Here is a 27,785-nt window from a genome sequence, read left to right on the forward strand (position 1 = left end):
AAAGTAAGAGGAAAGGTATTACCACCGGAGTGCATGAAAAGTATCTTTCTTTTACAATGTATATAGTTCTCGGGTCAGACTCGGTCAATCCTTTCCTTTGAACCCTTTTTTTTCTCACCCAGCTTTAATTCTCTCTCTCTCTCTCTCGCCCCCTCTCTTAACTCTTTTTAAAGACTTTGTCTTGCAAAATCAAATCTCTTCTTTGCTTGTTCTCGAGATCTACTAGCTAGTGATGGGGAGAGCTCCGTGCTGCGACAAAGCAAATGTCAAGAGAGGACCATGGTCTCCTGAGGAAGATGAGACCCTTCGCAACTATGTCGAGAAGCATGGCAGTGGTGGCAATTGGATCGCTTTGCCTCACAAATCCGGTACCTTTGTTTGTTTCTCCTACGCCCATATGTTAAATTTCTAGCATCTAATTTAATTAACTCTAGCTGTTTATTATTTTTCCAGGGCTTAAAAGATGTGGGAAGAGCTGTCGCTTAAGATGGCTTAATTATCTCAGGCCAGACATCAAACATGGAGGGTTTACGGAGGAAGAGGATAGCATCATTTGCACTCTTTATAACAAAATAGGAAGCAAGTGAGTTATTTTCCTATTCTTCTTCTTCTTCTTTTTCTAAAATGTTTGTAGACAGAGATTTATAACAACTCCTTGTTTTGTGTGAGATTTAGGTGGTCAGTTATAGCTTCCCAACTTCCTGGAAGAACAGACAACGATGTCAAGAATTACTGGAATACCAAGTTAAAGAAGAGGATGATAGCATCAGAGAATAGCCTGTCAACTACAACCACCGCTTCTTCTAGTATTCAACTTGTTCGTAATTCTTCACCACCACCATCACCTCTACCTTCTCTAATCATACCAACTATCAAGACTGAAAAGTACACCTATGAAGATTTCATGGCCCCTGCTGGATTAGCACCGAGCTACCAATTGCCCTACGCCGCCTCGCTGCATGAAGACAGCTCGGCTGCTTCGTCTTCCATGAGTATGGATAACAACAGCAGCAATTACATCAATTGGTCGACCACTGGATCTGGTGAGAAAGATGGGTTCTTTTCGGACTTTGCCTTGGGTTCTCCTACTGAGTTCTTAAGTGGTTACTATGCTTCTTAGTTATACCAACAGGCTATTTGCCACTGTTCAAACCTCATGTAAATGGACAGAAGAAACCACTTCGTTAGCTCGAATTGGTACTTAGCTTGTGTTTGATTTAATACGTATAACTAATGTTGAATGAGACCAAGTCTATCTAGTCCATGGCGGAAAGATCCTCCTATTCTTCTTATGTCTTGTTTCCTTCTTCATGCACCTTTTGCTATAAACTTGATACACGGAAAGCTTCAAATTGTATAAAAGCTGAGACAGGATGGGTCCACTGGGTAAGAAGATAATACCATTTGGGTCCATAAAATAGATAAATATGGTTGCAATAATTTAAGAAGAAAGAGAAAGTCTCATGCACGAGGCACATGAAAGTTTGAACATGTCAAACGAATCAATTTCGAAGAGCCAATCACGCCTGCCACCTCCCTGAGTACAAGTATCTTTTCTGCAACACCCTCTGACTCGTGGTTCCCTAATTAATTAGTTTAACTTTTCTCTTATGCATCATGTGAATATTAGGAATTAAACATACGAACTATTGTCGCTTATTCCTACTTATATTGAAAGCCATGAAATATAGATATTAAACCCACCCCATGTTTATATGTATATCTATAATGCAGTCTCGAGTAACCTTTAGATGTTTTAAGATTTCATTACGAGTAATGTTTTTTTTTTTCTTATAGTGAATTTGCAGTATTAGAGTTGAAGGTCTTTATCTTAAGAAATTTCTTTTAAACTTTCTCCTTGCTCTCTTGTATCAAATCTATAATTTAGGTTGAATAATTAAAAGTTGAGTGGCACTTTTGTAGTACATACTCCAAAAGGGAGGGGACCAGACTTTAGTACCAAAATTAAGCCAAGACTAGAGACATAACGATAGCTAAGTTTTATCTTCACATGCTTGTTCCATTCTTTTTTCTCAAAATTCTTTCTGCAACCAAGCGAAATTGTCCAACTTCTTTGTTTTATGCTTCCTGTGTCTTCCTTGTTTTCATTGATTCCCATGAAAACACCTGGAAAACAATTTAATGCCATGTTTAATATACTGATCTTTTTTCTGTCAATTTGCGAGATATTCTTTAACGATTTGGTCAAAAATAAATTTTATTGAAAAAAATTGAACGAGCAACAAAAAAAAGGGGGATATCAAAGGATTTTAAAAAAAGAATTCATATGAAATGAGCAATATTTGGAAAGTTCTGAATGTAATTATCACATGTCTCTCTTGCAATGGAATCGATCAAAATAAAAGGTGCGCTCTTTGTTACAATTGCTTAATGATTTACTGTGTTGACCTTGCAAAGTGAAGTAGAGAGATGATGTTGATGCAGAGTGATAAGACTTGATTGCATCCCAAGATATACAAAATAGGTCTTCTAGACGAATGGCATGTGGAAACTAATCTTTAATTGATTAATAATGTTATCGTCAAATACTACTGTAGTGGAGGGCTAGTCATTGAAGAAAAATAAAAATAAAACCTTTGCTACAAGATTCTTAGATCAGTTTAATTATGGAGGAAGTTTATAAAGTTATAATATCCTCTACTTTATGAATTATATATATATTCAGGTTTTTGATGATGAAAGCCTCTATCAGAGGTCAATTTCCAGTATATATATTATATATATACACCGAAATTTGGACCCAATCTGCAGCCATACTGCTGTGAAGTCCACTTCTATTTTATAAAGAGAAATATTTTACTTATTAAAATCTTTGATGCGGTAGGTGTTGTTTGCACATATTTCTTTTTTTAACCTAATTATTATTTTTTTCAATTTCAAATAATTTATAATTATTTTATTTTCAAATAGTGATATATGCGATCACGTCATCTTGCAGAAAAAAATGACCTCCTAAAGTCTCGTCATTGGATCTTTGACACTATTTTAGTTAAAAGTTATAGAGAATGGGGATAAAGTCAATTAGCCTCGTATTACAGGGTAATATACTTGGCCATCAGAGCGAGTTAATACTAGACGATCAAATCCTTGTTTAGTATATTCTCTTCTAAATTCCACCTCGGTTGATATTTATTACACATAAAGTCTGAAACAACTGGATTTCCTCGCAATAATTCCTTTAGTCACGCTTGAGCCGTAATAAACATATAAAGTAGGGTGGGGAATGAAAAATTCACTTGATTTTAATTAATTGCCGGTTTGCCACCCAGAAGTCCAGAACACTACTAAGGCTTATGAACCCAAGCAACAAATTATATTTAATTTTCTTTTTCTTTTTTCGTACATGCGACAAAAATATAAATACCACCCTGCCTTTTCTTAAATTGGACGCAATGCTTTATTGTGGTTCACAGCTTTTCTCAACTTGTCCTAAGTATGATGTCCGTCGCTTTACTGGCACCGAACTCGTCCATCTCTCTCTCTCTCTCTCTCTAACCTTTTTCGAAACTCGATCACGTCTCTATCCTTTTTTCTCTGTAGATCTGTACATGCTAAGCAACTTAGGCAAGAGGAGGAGTGACCACTATCTCACACTAAACACTACTCTCTCACGAACTCTCAACCACATCGTAGTAAAATATTCTGCATGCAAGGTGTTTGTTGGATAGCCTCAAACACAAATGGTTGTACGAACGTATTCAGATGTTATATTCCCGAATGCACTCAAACAAAAGGCAAGCTATCTTGCGGCCGGAGCACTCAACCTAGTGCTCACCACAGTGATATATCCCACTGCTATCCGACACCACCGTCAATCCAATCGCTCCGACTTATGCCTACCTCTCCTTCAGCTACACCACGACTTCATAATTGGTTGCCCTCCCGCCTGAGATTCGCAATGTGCACCTCATTGCAATATCCATCACCTTTTGGAGTGACCTTGCATCGTAGTCACCTTGTAGATTTGCATCAATTATGTACCCATCGAACTACCGGCAAGCCTGCGATGATCTTAAAAAAGAACAACGTACGCCAAACCTTCAGCAGCAGCACTTGCAACTCGAAGCCTCCCTATATATCCAGCCTAGCTAAGACCTTACTGTATGTACGCGGCCACTCTTACCTGTATTGAATATTTAACATGTATTAAAAATTTAAGGTTTTTTAAGCAAGATCCATATATTACTACAACCACTAGTGGGTCATTGTTCTCTTTTATGCTTTCATGCACTTTTGATTATTAAGTTACAACAGTTATATTTTTAATTATTTGTTTTATATTTATATGTTAATATATAGAGAGGTGTAGTCGATAAAAAATAAAGTTCACGGGATAAAATTAATTTAGTTTAAAGAAAGGGGGTTTAATCACATCAGATGCAAAATTACTAATCATTAAATAACTGGGGCTATTTGCACAAAATGTTTTTATTTTTTAAAATAATCAAAAATAATATCTTATATCTGGTATAAAAATATAAATGTGTTCAGTTTCAAAGCCTAATCTTGCTTTTACTAAAGCTTAAGCTTTATTTTTTTACAATTAGCCCATATAATTATATATAAAAAATTAAGTATCATGTGCTAATATCTACAAACTATAATTCGCTATTCAAATTCGCTATAACCCCGAAAGCAGTCTCGTGCTGGGATACAAGGGACACGTGCCTGTCACATGGGAATTCGACCGTTGCAACTCAATCTGAAAATCCCCAATTCCCCTTCTTCCCCGTTACCCTTGAATTAACGAATTCTCTCTCATCCAGTCTCTCTCATGGCGATCTCCGCGGAAACCCAGGAAGAGAAGGTATCTCCAAGAAATTTGCGCACTTTAGATTTCTTTGTTGTTGGGGATCTTGTCGTTTTCTAGTGCATTGGATCATCACGTCCGGGGAAAGCTAGGGCTTTCACTCCGCCAAGTTATTATCACTAGACATTCTTTTATATGTTCTTGGTATCCGAATTCGTGATCTCCTTCCTATGCGTTCTCTTTGTATTTGGAGATTCTATATCTCACGGGCGAAATTATGGATCCATTAAATGCAAAATAATTTACATTGATTTTTGGGTTATTTCTCAGTTGGATTTATCCGCCTTCCAAGGTCTTGCTATTTGATTTCTCTAAAAATAGGTACTGCTATATGATAAAAGATAGTAATGTTTTTCCCTATTTCTTTCCGGCAGTGTTCATCAAAACCGACGGTTGAGAAGCGCTGGACATTGAATGACTTTGACATTGGAAAGCCTCTTGGAAGGGGGAAGTTTGGTCATGTCTATTTGGCCAGAGAAAAGAGGGTAAAATTACTTCCTGCTATAAAGTTTATGTGTGTGTGTGTGTTTGTCCAGGGATAAATATTTTCTTCAGCCTTTCACCTTAGGGATTATGCTGTAGTGCAGAGGACTTTATAATCTATAATGTTCTATCAGCTGATATTCTTTACTCTTTAGTGCCTGTTTGGTTTGATAAATTGCTATCAGCTGACGACCCAAAGAGGTTTTCTTTTTTTATTCTTAAACAGCTGATAACTATTAATGTATCTGTCTATTTAGATGGTTAATAGAGAAACCTTGAAACCATATTTGGGTATTCACACTTGAATGCATCCAGTACCGCATGCCAGTCTTCTTTTCTTCTTTTTAGTTGCTAACTGAAGAGTTTAAGAATATTGACTCACTGAACTTTTAATCGACAGAGCAATCATATTGTGGCTTTAAAAGTTGTATTTAAGAGCCAGCTGAAACAATCCCAAGTGGAGCATCAGCTGCGCCGTGAGGTGGAGATCCAAAGTCACCTCCGGCACCCAAACATACTACGTTTATTTGGCTATTTCTATGATCAGGTTTACAAGCTCCCCTATTAATGTTATCTATATTAGACAAAGGGAATTTTTATATCTCTGTTTAACATCTCTCTCTCTCTCTCTCTCTGTGTTTAACTTGATTGCTGGATTGGCCTTGATACCTCAGACTCGTCTTTATCTGATATTAGAATATGCTGCAAAAGGTGAACTTTATAAGGATTTGCAGAAGTGCAAGTACTTCAGTGAAAGGCGTGCTGCTACGGTGAGCTATGATATGCTCACTTTGATACAGTTTCTTTTCTCAGATTATGTCAATTGATGAATTTACATTATAAAGAATAGTCATTGCTAGAATTACCTCATATATTATCGCCTTACATAACTTCTCCTTTTATTCTTTTAACTTGTAGCATCATATTACTTATTTGTCAATACTTGAAACTGACAAGCTAAGTGTCGTTGGACCTGTGTCTGCAGTGGATAATATTTTTCTTGTACTCTTGTTTTGCTTTCAGTACATCTCGTCATTAGCAAGAGCACTGATATACCTACATGGAAAGCATGTAATCCACAGAGACATCAAGCCGGAGAATCTTCTCATTGGAGTGCAGGTGTCTCTCATCTGGTCTTATCTCCAAACTTGGGGCTTCAATGCTTATATAGGTTCTTTTTATTAGGGTGAACTAAAAATTGCGGATTTTGGGTGGTCCGTTCATACTTTCAACCGAAGGAGGACAATGTGTGGTACACTGGATTATCTTCCTCCTGAGATGGGTATGTTACCACATATGATTTTCCTCGAGATTATGTAATAAGATCTTTGGTCCCTTCTTGAGTGGACACTTTTGTTGTAGTTGAAAGTCTAGAACATGATGCCAGTGTTGACATTTGGAGCTTGGGTGTCTTGTGCTATGAGTTCCTCTATGGGGTTCCACCTTTTGAAGCTGAAAAGCATTCTGATACATATAAAAGGTAATATTAAATTTACCATGAGTTCTTTAAGTTTGTATGTACTGGCAAGCTTTCTTTTTATAATAATTGAAATATTATGCACCTCTCTAAAAGATTCTTGGGCCTGGTAATGTTGCCATCTAGAATCTTAAAGCCTAAATAAGAGGCTTGCATTAGTATATTTTCCTTGCTAATGTTTATCTTCTCATATGTGAAATTCAATTAACTATATTTCATGGTACATCTTTGTGCTAATCACTTGTTTTTAAATAGCTGGATTAGTGTTGATTTGTCTTAACTAATCTTCATCTTGATGGGTATTATACTATTATGTCAAGGCCTTTTATGCATTCTCGAATTTTCATGAAAAAAGCTTATCAAATGCAAGATTTTGTCATAATTTCTCTGAGCCTGTATCAAAGTCATATTTTAATCTGTCACATGTAAGTGTTTTTGTCGTGGACTTCAGCAGTGAGTAACAATAGTTTGAATTCACTATTCAAACTGTGTTCTTGATACAGGATAATCAAAGTAGACCTTGAGTTCCCCACGAAACCCGTTGTTTCTTCAGCTGCAAAGGATCTCATTAGCCAGGTCGAACTCTGTCCTTGTACTTTATTCGATCTTTACTTGGAAATCAAGAAGTTATTGAATTATTTGTGCTTCCGATGACTTCCCCGAAAAGCAGGGAGTTTGTGAATTTTCCATTCTTGATATTAACTCAAGGTTCTTCATTTTTTTTTATCTCAGATGCTTATAAAGGAAGCTTCACAACGCCTACTCCTTCACAAGCTGCTTGAGCATCCATGGATAGTTCAAAACGCTGACTCGTCAGGAACATATAGAGGGTGATTTTTGGGTTAGGGTTGACGTTATTCTTTGTATTAGAACAAGTTCTTGGCTTCTTCTGCAAAGCAGGAGGTTTATGAGTTATCCATGCTTTAAATGAACTCGGGAGAGACTCCTGGACAAAGTCTTCTCCCTCACAAGCTGCCTTGGCATCCATGGATGATCCAGTGTGCATATATGGGCGATTTCTGGGTGTTTTTTTCCTTCTTTCTTACACTGTAAGCTGAAATAGCTGAAACGAATCACTGTATTATTCAGTTCTTTGTTGTACTTGATATTGAACTGTGCTCGAATGATGCTTTTGAGTGTGGTAATATATTCCAGGAGATTGAAATGAAACCTTCTTCTTAGTTATCTTGATTTGTTTATTATTAATTCAAACACTGTATTATTCAGTTCTTTGTTGTACTTGATATTGAACTGTGATTGAATGATGCTTGAGTGTGGTAATATATTCCAGAAGATTGAAATGAAACCTTCTTCTTAGTTGTCTTGATTTGTTTATTACTAATTCAAATACGATTTCGAGTTCGACATACTATTACCTTACATAGCCATTGAAATTTAAATCAACCTCGGATGGGTTGACTTGTGTTTAATTGTAGTGAGTTGACTAATATCACGAGTACGTCGCCCAGAAAGTTATGGATCGGGTCCTGTCCGGGTTCGGACCCGCTGCCACGTCGGACGACCTTCTATGAAATAGAATAAGATTAAGAGCACTTCCAGCAGGCAGCGGCTCGCTTCCCTCCTTTCTCGAACTCCTGTCAAAGAAATTAGAATTACCTTTATCGTATAAGCTTCCCGCCCCTCCTAAACCCTAAACCCACTGTACTCTTCGTCTTCCTGCTTGATGCTAAAATCCCATCGCCATCTGTATCAAATACCACCCATGCGATCGCTCCGCAATCTCCTCCACCTCCGCAGAGCTCGTTTCCTCCTCAATTCTCGACACCTCTCCTCGAACCCCTCTCAGAGATGCAGTTCGTTTCAAAAATCCAAACCCGTGATTCATAAACCTAGTGTTTGGTATAGCTCTAGGGTTTGGACATCTTACGATCCCGTATCGAATCGGCTCGTCACGAAGCGAAGTCGATTGGAGAGTTCTGAGGAAGAGGGTGGTGGAGGAGAAGAAGCGGATTCGAGCGATGGAGAAGGTAGGCGTCCTGTTTTGGCGTACTACGATCCTGTGGAGGAAAGGCTCGTGGCGAGGGCGGACGAGGAGGAGGAGATGCTCAGGAAAAGTGATTTGAAGAAAGTGAAGGATTCAAAGGAGGAGGATCCGAGTGGGAATGATGAGGAAAGGAAAGGTTCTTTGGGATCGAAGAAGACGTGCTCCTCTATTGTTAGGAGGAGGACGGGGAAGATGAAACTGTCTTTTGTTTGTGAGAATTGTGGTGCGAGTTTCGGGCAGTGGTGGGGGACTTGCCGGTCTTGCCACACCACAGGATCCGTGAAGGAGTTCTTGGAGCCGGAGGTTAACAAGGCCAGAGGGGTTGATGTTTCGGAGGCGGCTGTGAGGTCATGGCTACCGCAGCAGCAGGGGAGGTTGGTTCCTATGAGTTTGGTAGATATTAACAAGGATAGGGACCAGTCAGAGTGGCGAATACGGCTGTAAGTTTGCTAGGTCTTACGATGTTTTCTTTTACGTAGATTAAGTGCTAGAGAAGTCCCCTTTTTCTTATTCTTTTTTAAGACACATAAGTAGCGCATAAGCTTGCTTTAGTTTGATTATTATTCTGGTACGTATTTGACTCATGGCATCCCATACTGATGACTGCATAATATATAGGGCTGGACTTTTTGGGATGGAGGTTGCTAGGGTGCTTGGAGGCGGTATTGTACCTGGTATGGCTTATGATTACACTCTGATGTTTTTTGTTGGTTAGGATTGGTTAAATGAATTTTTGCAATAATTTAGCTGATGTTTAATTCCACTGTCTGAGAAATTATAATTACTTGGTACATGATGCGTGGTTTATTTAACAGCTTTTCTTGTATTATCAACTATTTAGAATTTTCCATTTCTTCACCAGAATGACATGCATATGCAATACTATTAATATCCTTGACACAAATAGATGATCTTGTTAATTTTTTGATGAATTTAGTGTGAGTAGACCAGTCTTTCATATAATCTGGCAGGCTCCTTGGTTTTAGTTGGAGGAGACCCAGGTGTTGGTAAAAGTACATTGTTACTGCAGGTTAGACTGTTATATCTTTGCTTGTGATTCTTTTGTGAATAAAATGTGGTTTTGTGCAGACATAGGTTCTTGCAATGCTATTTTGTATATTTGAATTTTTGATCTAGGTTTGATACAGAGCTTTTGTTTTTGGATTTGAAGATTGCTGCTATTATAGCTCAAGATTTCAACTTTAAGGAGCCTGCTTCAGTTGTTTATGTCTCTGGTGAGGAGGTTGGTTCTACTTTTGCAATTTGTGCTTTTACTCACACTCATCTTGCTACTGACGATTTTCAAGCATCTGTCATGGTGTTTTTCCTGCATCATAGTGACCGCATTTACTTTACTTTATGCAGCTCCCCATCACTTATATATGTTCTGTGTGATATGTGTAACATCAAGATATGATTCTTATTGTTTAGTTGTTGGACGTATATTATCTATAGATACCATGTATATGGGTCACATAGGTTATTGTTATTACCTTTTTTTTTTTTTTTTTTGAAATAACATGGAGAGTAGGTTGTATTGGATCTTAATCTTTTCAAATATGGTAGTTACATCTGTTCAATCTGCTCTGCATTTCGTTTGTTAGACTCTAATACTAGAGCATGCTCTTCTTACATACCCATCAGTGGCAGTGGACACACTACTAAATATTGTGAAAAGTCCAATGTGCAAAGATTTTGAACCACTTATTATTTCTAATCTGATGTCCTTTTTCTCTTCTATCAAAACGGGCATTTTCCTTGCATTTTTGCAATTTTAGCTTGCTAATTACAGATATAAAATGCTACGTATATGTCACCGCATCAATGTGGGTAATTGTGTTAAACTCAGTGTTTTCTCTTGGACTGGATAATTGTTTTCTTTTCTTAGCATGCATATGAAAAATGTGTTTTCCATGTGGATTGGCAGAGTATTGAACAGATAGGGAACAGGGCTGACCGCATGCGGATCACGACAAGGAATCTCTACTTATACTCAAGTACAGATATTGAGGTGCTTTATATTTATTCTTCTTTTCTGTACCTTCCATGACTTGTTTTGTGCTCATGAGGATTTTTGGGGCTGTGTTTCTGACGTACATGTTATTCTGTACCTCTGAGTTACCATTTCCTGTTCTAGTTATTATCTGAAATATATGCCAATGAATTGGGAAAACTGAAGATTACTATGAAAATAAAACTCGATTATGGATCATTTATGGACTCAGATGGCCCTAGCAATGGGATATTTCCATCTCTTATGATTGCTTCTTGAGCGTCGACACTCTAGAGCACATCTGTGCCATCTTAGCCCAATCAAGACATATGTTGTGTATTCAAATGAGATCAGAAGAATGAAAGAGAATATCATGGATGAAAATGGTTAGGAGTGAGATTAGACTAGATTTGGCTTTTATATGATCATGAATTGTGGATATCTGTAATTGTGGAGATATTAAAGTGTTCTATGTTCTGTTGATTCTCATATCACTTTATTAAACTGTTTGTCCTAAACTTGTTCCAACTTCCTTATAGAAATTCTGCATGTGCTTTCTGCTTTCTCTTTTCTTGTTAGGACTAATTTCTAGGTTGTAACACGAGGCTTGAATTATATATGAAGTTAGATCTTTGGTAATATCCTAAGGAAATTGAGTTTTCAATATCATATTATGGGGATTTTTTTGTATAATTATTTCCTTTGGTTTCTTTACTTCTTTTGCAGGACATCTTGGATAAAATACAACCACTCTCTCCAGCAGCAGTTATCATTGATTCAATTCAGACTGTTTATTTGAGAGGAGTAGTTGGTAGTGCAGGGAATATTATGCAGGTAATTTTTTTGATTATGGATGTAATAGGAATTTCTTGATTGGCTTTCTCCAACAACAACTGAACATGATACTCTTCATCTCTGGAGAATCTACTCGTGAGAAATTTATATGTCGCCATTAGCTCCTCTTCTGTAGGTTTTTATCTTCAGGCATAGACCTATTTATATCACTAAGGTGCCAAATCTTTTAACAAATATAAACAAGGTTTTGAGTATCAGCTTCGGAATCAGGATCGGATGTTTGAAAAAATGATACATATCGGCCGTATCGGTCTTCTATTTCGGACAATTTGGAGCGAGGATCAACTAAATCGGCCATATCAATTGATCCACTTTGGCGATACAGATAGGGATCAGCCGATACTTGAATTCATGAATATAAGTTTCCATGAATGGACTTACTGGATTCAATCACATTTATTGGTTTGGTTTTCTTTGCACATCCATCCGTTTGATTACCCCACAATTTATGTTGGCAGCTTTATTGTTTTATATCCTAAATTTTGCTTTATTAATTATAAGATTCTTATCCATATGATATAGAATAGTATAAGCTGAGTTTTTGAGCCTGATCCGAGACTAGCGCTTAGGTCAAACCCATTTTGCTTATCCCTTAAAAGGTTTAAATGCCCTCTTTTGGTCATAAAGTAAACCATTTTGGCCGATCTGAATATTGCAGCCCTTGACCAGTCAATTTACTAGTTCGCCCTGGATCAGATTGGGCCTAATCGATACTGTTAAGAATCAGCAGATATAGGGAGGTATATGCTGACCTTTTTTCCCCTGAGAAGTATTTCATATAATGCTAACGTCTTTTGTCTATCCAGGTCAAGGAGTGTACTTCAGCCTTGCTGCGTTTTGCTAAACAGACAAATATCCCCATCTTTTTAGTAAGTTAACTATATATTGAATGCTGCATTATGTTTTGCTGGTTCTAAATAGAGACTTAGCACATTTTATAATTTTGGATTGTGCAATTTTATTATAATATTTGGCAAGTGATGGTAAGTCTTTTGCATTTTCCTTTCTCCATACATTTTTAAAACTGAGAGCCTCAGATTCTAGTCCATATACTTGTGCCATTCCGAGGAATCTAATTTCTCATGATTGAAAAAAAATAAATTAAAAGAATATATCATGGTTGACAGCAACAAGAATGAGGATGACAAAAACAACCACATGTTTTGTTCCAAATTCCAACTATTTGGGATCATTTACCTGAATCATTTGCAGCATTGATTTTTTGTCACGTTAGCTCTTGATGAGAATCGCCATATTTTTTCCATTGCTGCAAGTCCTTTTATGTCTTCTGTTCCTTTTGGCAGTTTGAGATAAAATCAATTCAATCGGCAACCTAATATATAATGGATATACTTGAACCATATTAAATTACTTGAACAACTGAGGTAGTATCTGTGAAAAGAAGTTCCTACCTATTGCCAGTCATATACACAGTCATGGTTGCTGATGGTATCACACGTTTTATGTTAGTGCTACTTGAGATATTCCATATTTTAATGTACACAAACATGGTTATGGATGTGTAGCAGTATAGGTATGCATTATGTTGTTCTGCTTGGGAGTCAGAACGTTGAATCTATAGATGCTTTCTGAGGGAAATATACATTTGAGAAGCATTTCTTTAACATTTATCCAACTTCTGTTGCTCATCCGGAAGCACTATTATCCTTTTTTTTTTCTCAGATAGGACATGTCACAAAATCTGGAGATATTGCTGGTCCTCGTCTTTTAGAGCACATAGTGGATGCTGTTTTATATATGGAGGTTGGTGCTTTATACCTTTAGACAGATCTCTCTCTCTCTCTTTCTCTCTCCCCGTCTCTAATTTTGAGGTCAAATTGCTTTACCTATTATATTTGACATGAGAACTGGTCGCACATGATCTCCTTTGTATTTATGAAAATATTGTTGTTCTATATGAGGTCAAGTGTGAGATATGGAGGCCAATATTGTTTGATTGTTTCGACTCTGAAAACTTGCTATGGTGGGCAGGCCTCAACTTGTCATGCATAGGCTTTCAAAGGAAGCCACCTGAATGGGGATCACTAAAGATATTATTTGTTTGGTTATACATAAGCTAATATAACTCTTGAAGGATAAGTTTGCAAGGAAAACTTCTCTATTTTTTGTTGTAAGACAACTTTTAGCCTTTTAGGACATATATAGTTGCAAGTGGGATAGCTGTAAGAAAACATTGTGGTTCAACAAGAAAGTCTTCTCTGCTCCTAGACTGCACGACTGTTTGAAATGATTTCCCCTGCCTTGATTTCTGCCACTTCAATAGATATACTTCTTTTGACTTGCATCTCATCTTAACAACTGGCTGAGTAGTGGTAGGATTTGGTTAGATAGTGACAATATCAAGAGGATATGATGTCAACAATTTTGAAGGTAACAGTTGAGGAGGACTCAAACAATTAACAAGGGTCATATTTTTTTCTACCATGTTTGACCATGATCCGTCATGCTACAAAAGATGTAATGACTAGGATATAAGCTGCAGTTTATATTGCTAATCCATATATTTTTTTTCTCTTCATGTCATAGAGTTGATGTTGTGTAACATAGTTGGAGCTAATACTAGTTTATCAATATTATTTATTTCTATATAACTATGTATTCTAATTGCATTATTTTACGTCATCTCAGTGCATACCAAGTAGTCTTGATAATTTATTCAATTCTTAAAAATGTTTCCAAGCCGTTAGCAAGTTAGTGATGCCCATTTTCTAATAAAATCTATTGCAGTTATAGTTTTTCTGTCTGTCCATGTGTTGGACAATGTTCTTTTATTAGCTTGTGCTTTATTCATGTGTGGATAACTTTTTCTGAAAGATATGAGCATATGCTAGATTGGAAGAAAAAATTAGCACTACATGGAAATCCCTGCTTAAAGTGGTGGATGTATGTAACTGTCCTAATGTGGAGGGAAAGAAATAGGGGGCAATTGCTTTCTGTTATCATTTTTTTCATAGATGTTAACTGGTTGCTACTCCTTTATATTAGTCCTGTAGAAAATCGTTGGCATATGTACTCTTTCATTACGCATTTGCCTGAGTAATTTGTTCTAATTCTTATTAGTTTTTACTGTTTAGGGTGAGAGGTATTCATCTTATCGTTTATTGCGAGCTGTGAAAAATCGGTTTGGTTCAATAGATGAGGTATCAAATCCTTTCCCCTAATTCAGTCATTTAATTTTGTTGGTTATCATGGTTGACAGAGGTAAAGTATGAACTTATGTAGTTCCTAACCTATATAACTGTATATCATCTTATGCCCTGTATCTGTTGTTGATCATTTCATTCTGGGAGAACTTTCCCTTAATATTGGTGATGCAATTGCTTAAAGTCGGTTTTCTTTATTAGATTTTGTTCCTCTTTTGGCAGGTTATAGCGGAGATTGTGATTAACAACCATCATAACATCAAGTTCCCTAACTAGTGGGACAACATGAATATTTTAATATTTTCATCTACCATTAGGCAATATCAAAATATCATTGAACTCTAATTGGGTGCTACTTTGATAAAATGATCCAAACAGAACAGGTTTTGATCTTCTTCCATCAAAGTGCAAAAAGAGCTTTTTACCACATAAGTTACCTCGACATCTAAGTGAAAGATTCAAATGAATTGAAATATTTTTACATAACAACAATCCTCCAGAAGATGTTAGCAAATTTTAGAACAAAGCAAAATCAGATAATAGAGGGACTTGCTGCATAACATTAATAAGGCCAGTTGGCAGGTAAACTTCTCAACCTATTTTGTTGTTTAGGCTCATGCAACCTTGCAGCACACCCCTCTAGGAAGTCCTCTTGATGTGGAAGTTGCAGTCTAGGGTGACAACCTAATCTTTATATTTTGATTGTTATGGGCTTCAATAATTAGAAATCTAGAAAGCCTATGCTTATGCTTCAATTAGTCTATTTGCTATTTATGGATGCCAGTTGCAACATGCATTGACTTGGTATAATCTCTACTGACTTCATTAATGAACACAATAAGTGTTTATATCATAAATTTGTTCAGATATTATTTGTTGCTTTTGTATTAAGTATCTTCCCTAGATTCTTTATGTTTATCTTTGCTGTTAAGCATTTTACAAAGTTGTTGATCTCTCTTCCATCAGCTTGGGGTGTTTGAAATGTCAGAGTCTGGTCTGCAAGCTGTTTCAAATCCTAGTGACATATTCTTGAGTGAAAATAACAGTGATTCTGAGATATTAGCTGGACTTGCAGTTGCTGTGGTTGTGGATGGATCTCGGACTTTTCTTCTTGAAGTTCAGGTAATTGTTGCTTGGATTTTTGGAAAATGTAATCTAGTGCACTTATTTTTCATTTTGTATTATTTTCTTGTCAAATCGCTTTGGATACAACAATTCAAAAATGATTAGCATTATGCTTTTGTACATCTATTCATCTATTTATTGTTGTATTGCATTTTAAAAAATACTTTTTCTTCCTTGTGATGTCATGTGCTATGGACTACAGTCTTTGTAAAGCTGGTAATTGGAGAGACTGCAAGCTTGTCATGATATAGGACAATAACGATCAAATATGATTATGCTTTATAGTTTTAGCCCTAATATGATATGGAAAATAGATAAATAGACATAGACAATAAGTTTTTGTTTGCAGATTAATAAAAAAGATTAAAACACTTGACAGCTGTTGGTGAAAATTGTATCAGCAATTTGGCAGACAATTTAAAGACATGCTAAACATTTAAAAAAGTAATTAAATGTAGATTGGAATTTGATCACAGTTGCACCTACAGACTGAAAAACTATTAAAGAAAAGCATGACTGGTGTTCCTCTAGAGGACAATATGCATATGTGGTTGCATAGACTGCATTCTGGAATGCTGTTTCACGCCTTATAATTTCTTCTGGAATAACAACAAATATCTTTTGCAGGCATTGTGTGTATCTGGCTCATCAGTTGCAGGACATGTGAATGGAATACAACCAGGCAGGGCTGACATGATAATTTCTGTAAGCAACTAAATAAGAAGCTCAAAGGATGCTTGAGATGTTCTATGTTTTTACCAAAATTATTGCTTTCATTTCTATACGTTTACATACTGTAATAAAGCTGGAGTTTCTGATTAGATGTCTTATTAGGGAGAAAAGGAAAGTGGAAGTGGTCAATGACTTCTGATTATGCATATTATTAATTTGATAGCATAATGTAAACATTGTCCGTCAAATGCCTTTCACTTAGGCCTCGATTGCTTTGAGATTAAGGAAAAATCTAGATTCTTACTTGTAAAATTGTATCTCCAATCCAGGGAAGGGTATTCTAATGTTTACTTGTAATATAAAACAGTAGTGTGATAATTACTTTTGGTATGATATAAAGTTGAGATAAAGTACAAATAAGAAGTGAAAATTGACTTAAATGCTCTCAATTGGTGTATAAATTTAAATGAAAGTGTTCTTATTTTTTATAGGTATTCTGTTCATACTTGTAGATATGCATTTTATATTTGTAAGTTTGTAATGGGATAGGTGGGTAGCAGGGGAGAGAGAAGAGGTTTTTCAAAATAACTTTAGTCAAATTGAATAATATTTCTAATTTAGAGTAGAAATAATTTGATATATCTTTTCTAATATAGAGTACTGTTTCCTAATTGCAAATAGAGAATAAGATAATCTTTAAGGTCTTATTTACTTTAGGAATAAAGCTAATTTTAGAATATATATTTTTCTTTGTTATTCTTAAAATGAAGAATTATATGAATAATTATTTTTATATTCACTTGTATTCTGGAATAGGAGTGCAATAATTATTTTTGATGTGATATAAAATAAAGAAAAAGATGAGGAAATTATGTTTTATTTTTTATAAAATTATTATAAATATCTTTTGATTTGATATAAGGTAGATTCATGAGATAGATATTAGGATAAATTAGTAATTAAATTAATATATAGTATAAGATATAATTTTGATAAATAGTATTTGTATTATAGAATAAGGTTATTGTGATGTTTAGCTGTTATTCTGAAATAAAGAGTTTTATTCCAGAATAAGAAAAAAATTATTCCTAAAGTGAACATGTGCTAAGCAGATGGGGCCTTAAAGATTACTAGTAAAATGTTCTACATTTACAAAAACATCAACTGAAGATGCATGACAAACAAGTCAGAATAGCTTTTCTATGCAATGAGAAAATTATCCACCCTGCAGAAATATCCAGGAATTAGTCTGATAGGATTGTCATTATATATATATTGCTTTAATTGTTATTTACAGTGTACTAGATAACATATATGAACCTTCAATTTTCTTGCTAATTACAGCTGGAAGTGCAAGGTTTAACCTTGAACTTAGCTATTTGTATTAATCAAATTTATTTGTTCTTTTCATTCTTTAAGCAATTGACAAGTAATTTTAAAGCTTTTATGTTGAAGGTTCTTATGAAGCAAGCTGGTCTAAAGCTGCAAGGCAATGTAAGTAAATTGTATTCTGGCTCCGCTCCTCTCTCTTTCAGTAATGTGCTCTATCAATTCCTTTATCTTATCTGGTTGTTTAATTGCAAAGAATCCATTTTCTTTTTTCTAGGTCTATGACTTCTGTTGTATTCACACCTGGAGAAATTGTCCAAACCTGATCTTGATATTTTAATTGTTAAGCCTTTATTAGGTTTTTGTTTTGCTCTGCAGGCCATTTTTCTGAATGTTGTTAGTGGCTTTAAGCTGACAGAGACTGCAGGAGATCTTGCAATAGCAGCAGCAATTTGTAGCAGGTACTGCCACTTCTCTTTTCTTCTAAAGTTTCCTTTTGCACTGGTAAGTCTATTGAAGTACTATTTAGAAAAATTAAAGTTTCCTTTTACACTGTTTATGAGTTTATGGTTCGTTTAGTGACATTCACATAGTGCTAGTCTGGAGGTACATTACTTGCATGAAAATATTTTTTCTTTTGTATATTTTGGGTGTATTGTTTAGGTCAGAGCCTTCTATCATATATAGCATTATTAGGTTCTTGTGTTTTGCTCCTTTGCCAAATATGGATTCACTTGTATACATATACACTTCTTCACTTTTTAAAAGAACCTTGTTTGCTCATCTTCAGTTTCTTGGAACTTCCTATTCCAAATGATATTGCATTCATTGGAGAGGTTGGCCTAGGTGGTGAGCTTCGCTCGGTGAGTACACCTCCCTTGTTATTTTCTACATGTTTGTATAGAACTGTTAACAAGCTTTTGTTGGACATAGCCTTTATTGCTCAAATTGTACTCACTTTTGATTCTTAGTAGCATTTAAATTTATCAGATTTTATTTGTATAACGAAGGTTCCGAAACTCAGTATCAAGATCGGTATCGGTTGTCCGGATAAATGATATATATCGGCTGTATCAGTTGCCCATATCGGATTAAATTATTTTTTAATTATAGAAAATTTTAATATTATTTAAATATATAGGAATTTAAAAAAAATAGAAAAAATGATAAGAAAATAAAATTAATCATTTAAAAAACTTATTTATCTCTTTTCTTCTCTTCCTCCTTTTTTCTCTCTTAGCCTCTCTTTACTCTCCCTCCTATTGCCGCAACCCGACTCGCAAGCATAATTTTATATTTTTTTTCTCCATGTCTTCTCTCTCCCTTCTCTTTCCCTCTCTCTCTCTCTCTCCTTCCCTCTCTCGCATCCTAACTCCTAAGCATGAAATTTTTTCCCTCCATTTCTTCTCTCTCCGCTTCTCTTTGCTCTCTTTTTCTTTCTCTTTTCTTCCCTCCCTCTTATTCGCAACTAAGCATTGCTTTTTTTCTTTTACATCTCTCTCGCTCTCCCTTCTCTTCCCCTCTCTTCCTCTCTTTTCCTTTCTTCCTTTCTCTCTCTCTCCCCCCCCATCTCTTTCTCTCTTACCTGTACTTATTTCGGGTGAGATTAGCTGAAAACTAGGATCCATGTGTGCAACCATGCAATGTTAGTGAAGTCTGAAATGCTCTAATCATTAACTAGCATAAAACTAATTTCTTATCACCTTGACTTTTCCCCCTGGTATTTGGCAAATAAAATTCTACCAGGTTGTTGCATCCAATCGTGTAGTTTGTGATCATCCAACTCCTACTGAAAAAAAATAATTTGAGGCCTTTGTTTCCATTTGCATTTTCCACTCAAACCTCATTCCCATGTCAATTGCTAGTTGTTGGCATATTCATCTCATATTTGAGATAAGTTGGGTTCACCATGGTTTAGTCTTGTATGCCAAATGGTAGCACAAATGTTGGGAAGAACAATTTTCTAGATTTTATGTCGTCCAATAAACTCAATAATTCTTTTTTGTTTAATAATGCCCACTCTTTTGCATGGATTTCCTTTGAAGGTTCCGAGAATGGATAAGAGGGTGATTGCTGTGTCTAAGTTGGGATACAAGAAATGTGTTGTACCTAGGACGGCTGAGAAGTTGCTTGTAGCTCTTAATCTGGACATTGCAATTTTGGGTTGTAAGAACTTGAAGGAGGTAATCAATACGGTATTCAATGAGGGATGGAGCCTTTGAAACTCCATAACCTGCTTTATTCAACTATGTATAAATTTGTAGTTTTTGGTATCCTTATAAAATATTCAATTCCTAAAAGATCTAATTATCAGTAGAATGTTTATTCCTGTGATTAACATATTGATCGCTCTGTTGAGGTGAAGGGCCAGGCATAGGATAAGTGAGGATTCTAACTATTATGCGGTTGGGCCTGAGAGAGGTTGTATCAAGTAGACGCTCTTGACGTAGTCATTTTCCTGGTGCATGTTATGAATCAAACCATGCTCCAGTATAGTGTGACATTGTTGGTGCCTGCTAGGAAATTACACTCCATGCCTATGTTCTGCTAAACCTCAAATGGTCAATAAAATGATTTTACAAAGCATATCCAGTGGGTATTAACAATCCTGGAAGTAGAGAAAAACAAAATTTTATTTATTTTGCGGATAACAAATTTATTTTATTTTGCAGATAACCTTTACACGATGCACACAAACAATATTGCATCTCCACGAACAAAATTAGGTAGACCTTTCTGATCAATAAATCACAGGTCCCCTTCACACCAGTAATTTTACATCCTATGGGTTTCAGGCACTACAACCGCTGAACCTGATCTAAACTCAATAATTTATTTACTAAATCTCAAAGAAGAATATCATAACTAACTTGATGATCACCCTGCGTCGCGGTTGCAGCTTCTTCTTCCTCTCTTGCATCCTCTACATCTTTATGACTAAGGAAGCTTGGTTGATTAGTTGAAGATAGCAGCCTAGCCCACATCCTGTCAGTTATCACAACTTTGCGCTGTTTCTCTGTGATCCTCTGCATTATTGATAAACCCAAGGGTCAATATTTGAAAGAGAGTTTACGATGAATCTCCAAACTGAAGCATTAGTTGGCAGAAACAGGAGAAAAATTATCAGATTCCGTAAAAGGTATTCTTTTAGTCTATAGCAGGATCTGTTATCGGGGATTCAATAGAAGGATGATCGATAAGGGTACAGGCAGTCACTTGAATTCTCTGCAGGTTATTCTTGGAATGAGAAAGTGGGGGCAAAAAAAACAGAAAAAGGCAGTATAAAAGGACACCCATTAGTCACAGATGTCCGCAATACTGTGCTATGAGAGTGGAAGAACAATAACCACAAACTTGTCGGAGACGAGAATAATGAGCATCTAATTCTCGCCACCTTTCATCCTTGGTCATCAGGTCAACAGGTATTCAAGTTTAAAGTTGCTCCATTACTAGTGTTCTATTTTCTAATATGCACTAGAGCATCGTAAGGTAATTTTAAATGCTCTAACCCAAACAGTAATAAAGTAGACAATGAAAGGAATTATTGATGCTCCCTACTCCGTAAGCAAGTAGAATCTCGTATGCACTGACAACTCTGTTAAGATTGTCAATGTGCGGTGCAGGTATTCAAGAATCTAGTTTAAAGAAAGCCTGTGCTGGAGAGAGTTTCCTTCACCGCTATCAATCGAAAAAAAGTCAGGATGCATGATAACTAGTATTCGGTTGCCTCAGGATGAAAAAGCACAGGCCAAACATATATGGGGGTGAAAATGCACCAGCGGACTGGTTAAGCCCGATGATCAAGTATTTTCTACTTCACATAGCCCCTAATGAACTGGTTGTGTGGGCAAGGTTACATTTACTCTCCTCTCCCAATAGCAGATTAGGTCAATTTTCGTCATTGTAAAATAAGAATGAGCTATGTAATATTAGGAATGAACTTGATGAAAAGATGGAACTTACATAGAACGGAATATAAGCATGCCTGCCATTAACAGGCCCAACCGTGAAACCAGTATATCCTGCCATGGCTCCATGGACAGCACTATGAGCCAGTAATGTGCAGTATACGTTGTCAGAAGCATTGCTTGGAACTGCACGTATCATGTATGTAGGATCTGCAATGGGAGTACAGTAAGTTAGGTATAATCACCTCAATGATATAAGCAAATCATGTCAATAAGATTCCTCACCGACCTATATATTTAAGATTCATGGGCATCTTCTGTAGTTTTGCAAAATGCCCCTGCATGATAAGAAAGCCGACGATTAGCTTTAAAAACCAATTTCATCTGATTCCGAAAGTTTAAAAGGTTTTAAGTTAATAACACAACAAATTTAGCATATGATGATGATATACCATGACAAAAAAAGGTGCAGTGGAGTCACCCCTTAGTCATGAGGCAAAAAGTTATATGACTACATTAAACATGATTAAGTATACTCTTTATAGGAGAGCAAGGTGGCTTAGGCAATTAAATTTGAAGGTCAGGCTAAAGTGAACCATTCTTTAGGAACAAAGAAAGTCAAATTCAAATGCAAGAGGCGTATAAATCTAACATGTTAAGTTGGGATTATTGACTCACTATTGACCGTAAGCTGCTGTATGAAACAGAGGCAACTTAATTGTTGATACTAACAGTTTGTCCATAGGTCTAACCTTAATCTTTTCAGACAACCAAAGTCCAACATCAAGGAGAAGCTTATTTCCAGAAGGATCTTTATGGTCCATTGACCGCATACTTTCAGCAATAAGCTCCTGTCCTGCACCCTCGGCAACAACAATGACCATATGGCCATTCTCCTTAAGACGCTTCTCTACGAATTCAAAAAGTCCACCTTTCCCTTCCAGATAGAAGGGGGATTCTGGAATCAAGCAGCAGTCCTGAAAAGAGTAACAGAGAATTCATTAGTCTAACAAGGAAAAAGAACATTCACTATTTTCTTGTCAATGGCATCTGGGAAGGTGATTATTTAGCTAGAAAACAAGATCATTATGTACGAGGAATGGAAGACTTCAACATACCACGTCTCGACTCGCAAGAGTAGCATACATTGCAATGAAGCCTGCAACAATATAATATATGGTTATTCACTTAAAGTCAGATAATAAAGACAGTAAGCAAAACATGCTATCTGTAATAATGGAAATTCTCTTAAATATAGTCCTTTATAATGCAGTTTATTCCCTAGAAGTTTGGCTGTGACTTATAATCAATCACTTAATGCAAGAATGAAAATCAATAAACTTACCAACACCAAGAGAGATTCCACCAATTCAACACAAGAGAAATACGCTGAAAGTAGCATATTTCCATGGAAATGTTTCAAAAAGATCTTAGAATATGGGAATAACACGGTTTTAGAAGGATATTATCTAAAAGGATAGGAATGGGGTAAAAGTTCGATGATGTTTAATCTGATAATAATAGAAAATTGATTAACAACAGAGTTTGTATGGACATGATATGCAGATGCAGATATCAAGAAAATCAGAGCAAAAAGGAAATTGCAACTCAGAAGAGAAACTTACCGCTGTAGCGACCCATTAACTTCACAATGCCTATACCATTCTCAACACTTTCGGCCTCCACATGTGCTGCATTTATTGCGCGTTGAGCCTCCTCTACGGCACTATCAAATCCAAATGACTTGTCGATTGCCTGAATCAACAAGTGATGCTAATAGTAAGATGCTCAAGTCTCGAGACATTCTAATATGCTAACCATTAAAAAAGAGCTCAAATGAAAAATATATATGAAGATGAAGTACCGCAATGTCGTTATCTATAGTCTTTGGGATGCCAGCAACAGCAACTTTGAGACCCCGTCTTCGAATTTCCTACAAAATACACACACCCAACATTGTCAAAATGAATTGATCTGTATATTACTGCTTCCATTATTATGTGATACTGATTATCAATACACTGTTTTACTTTCCATAAAGATTAGGAAGAAGTGATGTCAGAAATAAAGATTGAATAGTACAAAAAAATATTTATCACAACAGTAAACATAATGTAATAGAGAGTATTTCTACATAAAGTTCATCCATAGAATGTTACCTCGAAAATCACTGAGGCACCTTTTTGAGTACCATCTCCTCCAATTATGTAGACCTGGAAGACAAATTATAAATAAGTAAAACTAGATCCTAACTGGAGGTGTTGTGATTGTGTAAAACTTATTAGATGAATTTAATAAAAAATTTCAAGCAACAAAATGCTAAAATTATTAAATAAGTAGTATTCTCACCTGATTGATCCCGCGATCTTGAATGCAATCAACAATCTTTGAAGTGTCATGACCCCCTCGAGATGTTCCAAGGATGGTTCCCCCTCTTTTATGGATATTGTTGACAGTCTTGGGAGTCAAGGTAATGGTATTTCGAGCATAAAATCCTTTGTAACCACCCTAATGATGCAATGATCCAGATTACAAATTAGAAAACACAACCCAAAGTACACCAAAAGAATGGAGTAGTACTATAAAAAATAAAAAAAAAGGAACGTAGCCTGTAGGTCTGCAGTTCTCACCTCTATGCCAAGGATTTTGGTTACCCCATACATATCAGACAAGCCGCATACAATCTCCCTTATCACTGTGTTAAGTCCAGGGCAGAGGCCCCCACACGTTACAATGCAGGCATGCACCTCATCAGACTCAAAATACACCTGTTCATGATGCAACAAAGGTCAAGAGCTTGAGCCTATATCCCGACAGTACTATTTGATGTTTAAAATCATCATGACCTACCTTTTGTCGAGGCCCAGAGCGTCGAAAATGCATTCCTCTGGGGCTGCTCTTGTGAACCACAATCTACAGAACAACCGTAATAGATGATTAGCAAATTATCATTAGCACATATTAGCTCAACAATTGAAGAAGATGAGCAATTATCACGAACGTTAATCAACGGCCAAGAAAACAATCTTAAATTTGGTAATGTAATCCAAAAAGGGCTCACCTTCTGAGCAACAGTATCATCCGTATTAACGAAATACTGCCTGCAAATTACAAAATACAAGGTTGAAATTAGTAAATAGATTGTCCACTTCCAGAAATAATGGACAAGATAAAAGAACAATAAATTACTGAATTGGGATAGGAGTATAGAAATAGAGGAAAGAGAAGAATCATACTTAACAACCGAGTATGCTGGATTGTCTTGCAGCGGATTGGAATATGTCTGTGAATTCAGAACATCAAAAACGTCAAAAACTTATCGAAATTTATTGCATTAAATTGATAGAGTACTCGTGTAGTCCTATCGCAAGTAAATGATTAAGTGATTAAATTCTAATAATTTGGAATACTGTATTCAACAAACAAAAATATCGAAGAGGAGTAGAATTAAGAAGAAATCCACTTCAAACAATTTGATGCTTCAAATCACAATCACAACGAAAAACAGAAACAGAAAAAAAAACAACGAAGAAACTAAAAAATCCATAATAAATCTCTCTCAAATTTCCAACAAACAGAGCAAAATATAAGGTAAACTCACAGGGAGATCAGGGATGTAATCCGTGAGATGCGGCACGTCTTCAAGAACATATCCGGCTTCTCCATAAACAATCTTCTTATCAAGTTTCCCCTCGCTCCCCATCTTTCTCAATCCAGTCCTCACCTCGCCGTTGCTCGCCGGAATCTTGACCGCCGAGAGCGAGCTCCTGAGATTGAGCAGATGGTTCGAACTCGTTGAAGCGGAGTTCGGTTCCGTGCGGATGGTCTGAGACACTGGAGGATTAGGCAACGATCCCATTGGAGCAAGGAGAGATGGAGAATGAAATAGTAGTAGTAGTAGTAGTAGTAGTAGTAGTAGTAGATTTCGAGGAGAAGAAGAGAGATGCTGGAATATTTGGAGGAGCTCTTGGAGAAGCCATCAGTAAATTTATAGCTTTTCGATGTCACTCGGGTTTGACGAAACCTGTGGGTTTCTTTGACGCTTGGTTTTGATGGAGATGGAGAGGAAGAAAGGCGAGCAGAGAGACGAATAAGGAAGGAGGTGAGGGGGTTCCTTTGGTCGTGGGAGAAAGAGGGTGTAGTTGTCAGATGCGGTTTCGTTTGTGTTTATTTGCGATTTTGCCACTGGAGGTTACGAACGGAATGGAATATTCGGATAATTTTGGATTTCATTGGGGCTTTGACGAGAGTGAAACGCGGACGTAACTTTCGGTGGTAGAAATGGGGCAGGCAACGGATCCCCCCAAGCCCAGGGCGCTACAATCTGCTGCAGCCCGGGATGCTTGGCACTTGGCAGCTCTTGATTTGGCTGCTAAATCAGTAAAATTCATCACAAAAAGCCTTCCTCTTTTGAGTCACCTCTTTCCTATCACTTTTCTCATACATTGAATGTAAACATAATGGAACTGAAGTGGAGGAAGGAGAAGTAATTTACAAAATGAGCAGAACCCTAACGAATTTAACTGCCGATTAATCGAGGCTGTAGCAAATTCGTGCATGTTGTGGCTAGCCGCCAGTTGGTGGTTGGATCCCTCGCTGTTCCACGTGAATCGGCACGTGCTTTGAAATCACGTGGTGGGCAAGGTTGGTGTACTCCCGCTGGTCCTTTTTCCCTGAAGACCAGTCTACTGCAGCCATCAAATTGGACAGGGGTATCATCGTAATTTACTGGGGTAGGGCATTTTAGACTTTCGCACGAATGCCGGTAACTAGGCAATAATGGTAGTTGGGAACGCAGGATCTCTAGACAAAGGAAGTCTTTCTGGGGCGCGAAATAGTAACAGAAACGGATGCAGTGCATCCCTCGAGTCCACGAACTGCGTGCAGTCGAGACACTTGGCATCTAATATATAAGCCCTTCCCTGTCCAAGAGTGGGACCCACTTAACCGACCACCTTGTCTTGTGCTAGTTTAAAAGTACACGTGGATCCGTGACCGGACTATCACGTTAAAAAACCGACGGCGGAGTGACGGGAGCCAATGGTGACTCCGTTTGCCGGTTTTTGTGTGTGTGTGTGTTTGTGTGGTTGGGGGGTCAAAGATGGAATTAAGTCTCAATTTTCACGATAAGCGATTCATAAGAGAGGTCTTCGTATCAGATTACAATGGGCAAATTAGGACTTTGCTTAAGATTACGATTCTTCTCGAAGGCTTAGGAGTTTTGAAATTATTTATTGCTTTTAATTATAGGAATAAAATAATTTGTGTTTTTGGAAATCGAAGAGGATTATTCATGGGTTCATCGCATATTCTCTTGTTTTGATCGAATTGCTTTTTTTATTAAAACTCCCATATAAGCGTAAAATATTCCATGAAATATTCTACTTTAATCGAGAGGGCGATAAAGTTTATTATAACAATCCGTGAATAGCACGGCTCTTCTTTAATAATCTTTCTTCAACTCAGGTACCAATCTGAGAGAATTTAGATCGAAGTATATGCAAATATTTTATAATAATAACAAAGAAAAAGAAAATAAGGACTTGCATTATTTAATTTGTAAGCTTTGGCAATTGATCACTCAAACATGACAAACATAATGCTCTTCGTCACGCATCTAAGCGTATTTTTTTTTTCCCCGTAGCATCTCCAAATTGACTTAAAAGAATTCATAAATAGAAAGAAGATTTCCTTTTTATATATAAATTTTGTTGTGGATTTCTTGTGTGAAAAATTGAAACCGTAATGCAAATTGCAAGCCTGCGACCAGGTGAAGGGAGTAAAGAAAATTATGTGCTCTTCATCTGGTTGTCTTGCGAGATGTCAAAAGTATTCGTTTATGTACGCCGTACAACTTAGTAATACGTGATTTTAAATAGTTTATTGGTGCTTGGTTTTTGCAATATTGGACGCTGCGAATGGTCGTGGATTGCACCAAAGGGC

General features: G+C 36.6%; 4 protein-coding genes across 5 annotated transcripts; 3 read left to right on the forward strand and 1 right to left on the reverse strand.

The window, feature by feature from the left end:
- LOC140792427 (transcription factor RAX3-like) lies at window positions 1-1,250 on the forward strand. The gene is made up of 3 exons (XM_073143426.1): window positions 1-368; window positions 454-583; window positions 676-1,250. Exons 1-3 carry the CDS (start codon window positions 233-235, stop codon window positions 1,118-1,120), a joined length of 711 nt encoding a protein of 236 aa, XP_072999527.1. The 5' UTR covers window positions 1-232; the 3' UTR covers window positions 1,121-1,250.
- A 3,437-nt stretch (window positions 1,251-4,687) lies between these two features.
- LOC140792492 (serine/threonine-protein kinase Aurora-2-like) lies at window positions 4,688-7,976 on the forward strand. Its single transcript, XM_073143534.1, has 9 exons — window positions 4,688-4,828; window positions 5,206-5,316; window positions 5,715-5,861; window positions 5,989-6,084; window positions 6,338-6,433; window positions 6,500-6,596; window positions 6,677-6,794; window positions 7,295-7,367; window positions 7,524-7,976. Exons 1-9 carry the CDS (start codon window positions 4,796-4,798, stop codon window positions 7,623-7,625), a joined length of 873 nt encoding a protein of 290 aa, XP_072999635.1. The 5' UTR covers window positions 4,688-4,795; the 3' UTR covers window positions 7,626-7,976.
- Window positions 7,977-8,352: 376 nt separating this feature from the next.
- On the forward strand, window positions 8,353-20,234 carry LOC140791979 (uncharacterized). Of its 2 annotated transcripts, XM_073142723.1 has the most exons (15): window positions 8,353-9,236; window positions 9,415-9,470; window positions 9,768-9,826; window positions 9,968-10,039; window positions 10,724-10,807; window positions 11,516-11,623; window positions 12,451-12,513; window positions 13,328-13,408; window positions 14,740-14,805; window positions 15,775-15,930; window positions 16,561-16,638; window positions 18,061-18,099; window positions 18,313-18,395; window positions 18,725-18,797; window positions 19,980-20,234. In XM_073142723.1, exons 1-15 carry the CDS (start codon window positions 8,476-8,478, stop codon window positions 20,154-20,156), a joined length of 1,956 nt encoding a protein of 651 aa, XP_072998824.1. In that variant the 5' UTR covers window positions 8,353-8,475; the 3' UTR covers window positions 20,157-20,234. The 2 variants fall into 2 exon arrangements, with proteins under 2 accessions (XP_072998824.1, XP_072998826.1); XM_073142725.1 differs by lacking the exons at window positions 18,725-18,797; window positions 19,980-20,234 and having other exon boundaries at window positions 8,363-9,236; window positions 18,047-18,099.
- Window positions 20,235-20,549: 315 nt separating this feature from the next.
- LOC140791980 (ATP-dependent 6-phosphofructokinase 3-like) lies at window positions 20,550-25,946 on the reverse strand. Its single transcript, XM_073142726.1, has 14 exons — window positions 25,444-25,946; window positions 25,079-25,125; window positions 24,904-24,943; window positions 24,693-24,755; window positions 24,473-24,610; window positions 24,192-24,350; window positions 24,002-24,055; window positions 23,707-23,775; window positions 23,468-23,597; window positions 22,961-23,001; window positions 22,595-22,819; window positions 22,132-22,180; window positions 21,898-22,052; window positions 20,550-20,960 (listed from the first exon to the last, which is right to left on the reverse strand). The coding sequence occupies exons 1-14, from the start codon at window positions 25,699-25,701 to the stop codon at window positions 20,781-20,783; spliced, it is 1,608 nt and encodes a 535-aa protein (XP_072998827.1). The 5' UTR covers window positions 25,702-25,946; the 3' UTR covers window positions 20,550-20,780.
- Window positions 25,947-27,785: the final 1,839 nt, after the last annotated feature.

The sequence above is a fragment of the Typha latifolia genome, chromosome 7, assembly GCF_019914945.1.
Source record: "Typha latifolia isolate L0001 chromosome 7, TyphaL0001v2, whole genome shotgun sequence".
Lineage (NCBI taxonomy): Eukaryota > Viridiplantae > Streptophyta > Magnoliopsida > Poales > Typhaceae > Typha > Typha latifolia.

Coding starts and splice junctions, on each gene's coding strand:
- LOC140792427 (XM_073143426.1), top strand. CDS start 233: ATGGGGAGAGCTCCGTGCTGCGACAAAGCAAATGTCAAGAGAGGACCA. Junction 369..453: donor CGCTTTGCCTCACAAATCCG/GTACCTTTGTTT, acceptor TTATTTTTCCAG/GGCTTAAAAGATGTGGGAAG. Junction 584..675: donor TATAACAAAATAGGAAGCAA/GTGAGTTATTTT, acceptor TGTGAGATTTAG/GTGGTCAGTTATAGCTTCCC.
- LOC140791979 (XM_073142723.1), top strand. CDS start 8,476: ATGCTAAAATCCCATCGCCATCTGTATCAAATACCACCCATGCGATCG. Junction 9,237..9,414: donor TCAGAGTGGCGAATACGGCT/GTAAGTTTGCTA, acceptor CATAATATATAG/GGCTGGACTTTTTGGGATGG. Junction 18,100..18,312: donor GTCTAAAGCTGCAAGGCAAT/GTAAGTAAATTG, acceptor TTTGCTCTGCAG/GCCATTTTTCTGAATGTTGT.
- LOC140791980 (XM_073142726.1), bottom strand. CDS start 25,701: ATGGGATCGTTGCCTAATCCTCCAGTGTCTCAGACCATCCGCACGGAA. Junction 24,756..24,903: donor ATGATACTGTTGCTCAGAAG/GTGAGCCCTTTT, acceptor GTTGTTCTGTAG/ATTGTGGTTCACAAGAGCAG. Junction 20,961..21,897: donor ATGCTTATATTCCGTTCTAT/GTAAGTTCCATC, acceptor TCAATAATGCAG/AGGATCACAGAGAAACAGCG.
- LOC140792492 (XM_073143534.1), top strand. CDS start 4,796: ATGGCGATCTCCGCGGAAACCCAGGAAGAGAAG. Junction 6,434..6,499: donor ATCTTCTCATTGGAGTGCAG/GTGTCTCTCATC, acceptor TCTTTTTATTAG/GGTGAACTAAAAATTGCGGA. Junction 6,597..6,676: donor TTATCTTCCTCCTGAGATGG/GTATGTTACCAC, acceptor CTTTTGTTGTAG/TTGAAAGTCTAGAACATGAT.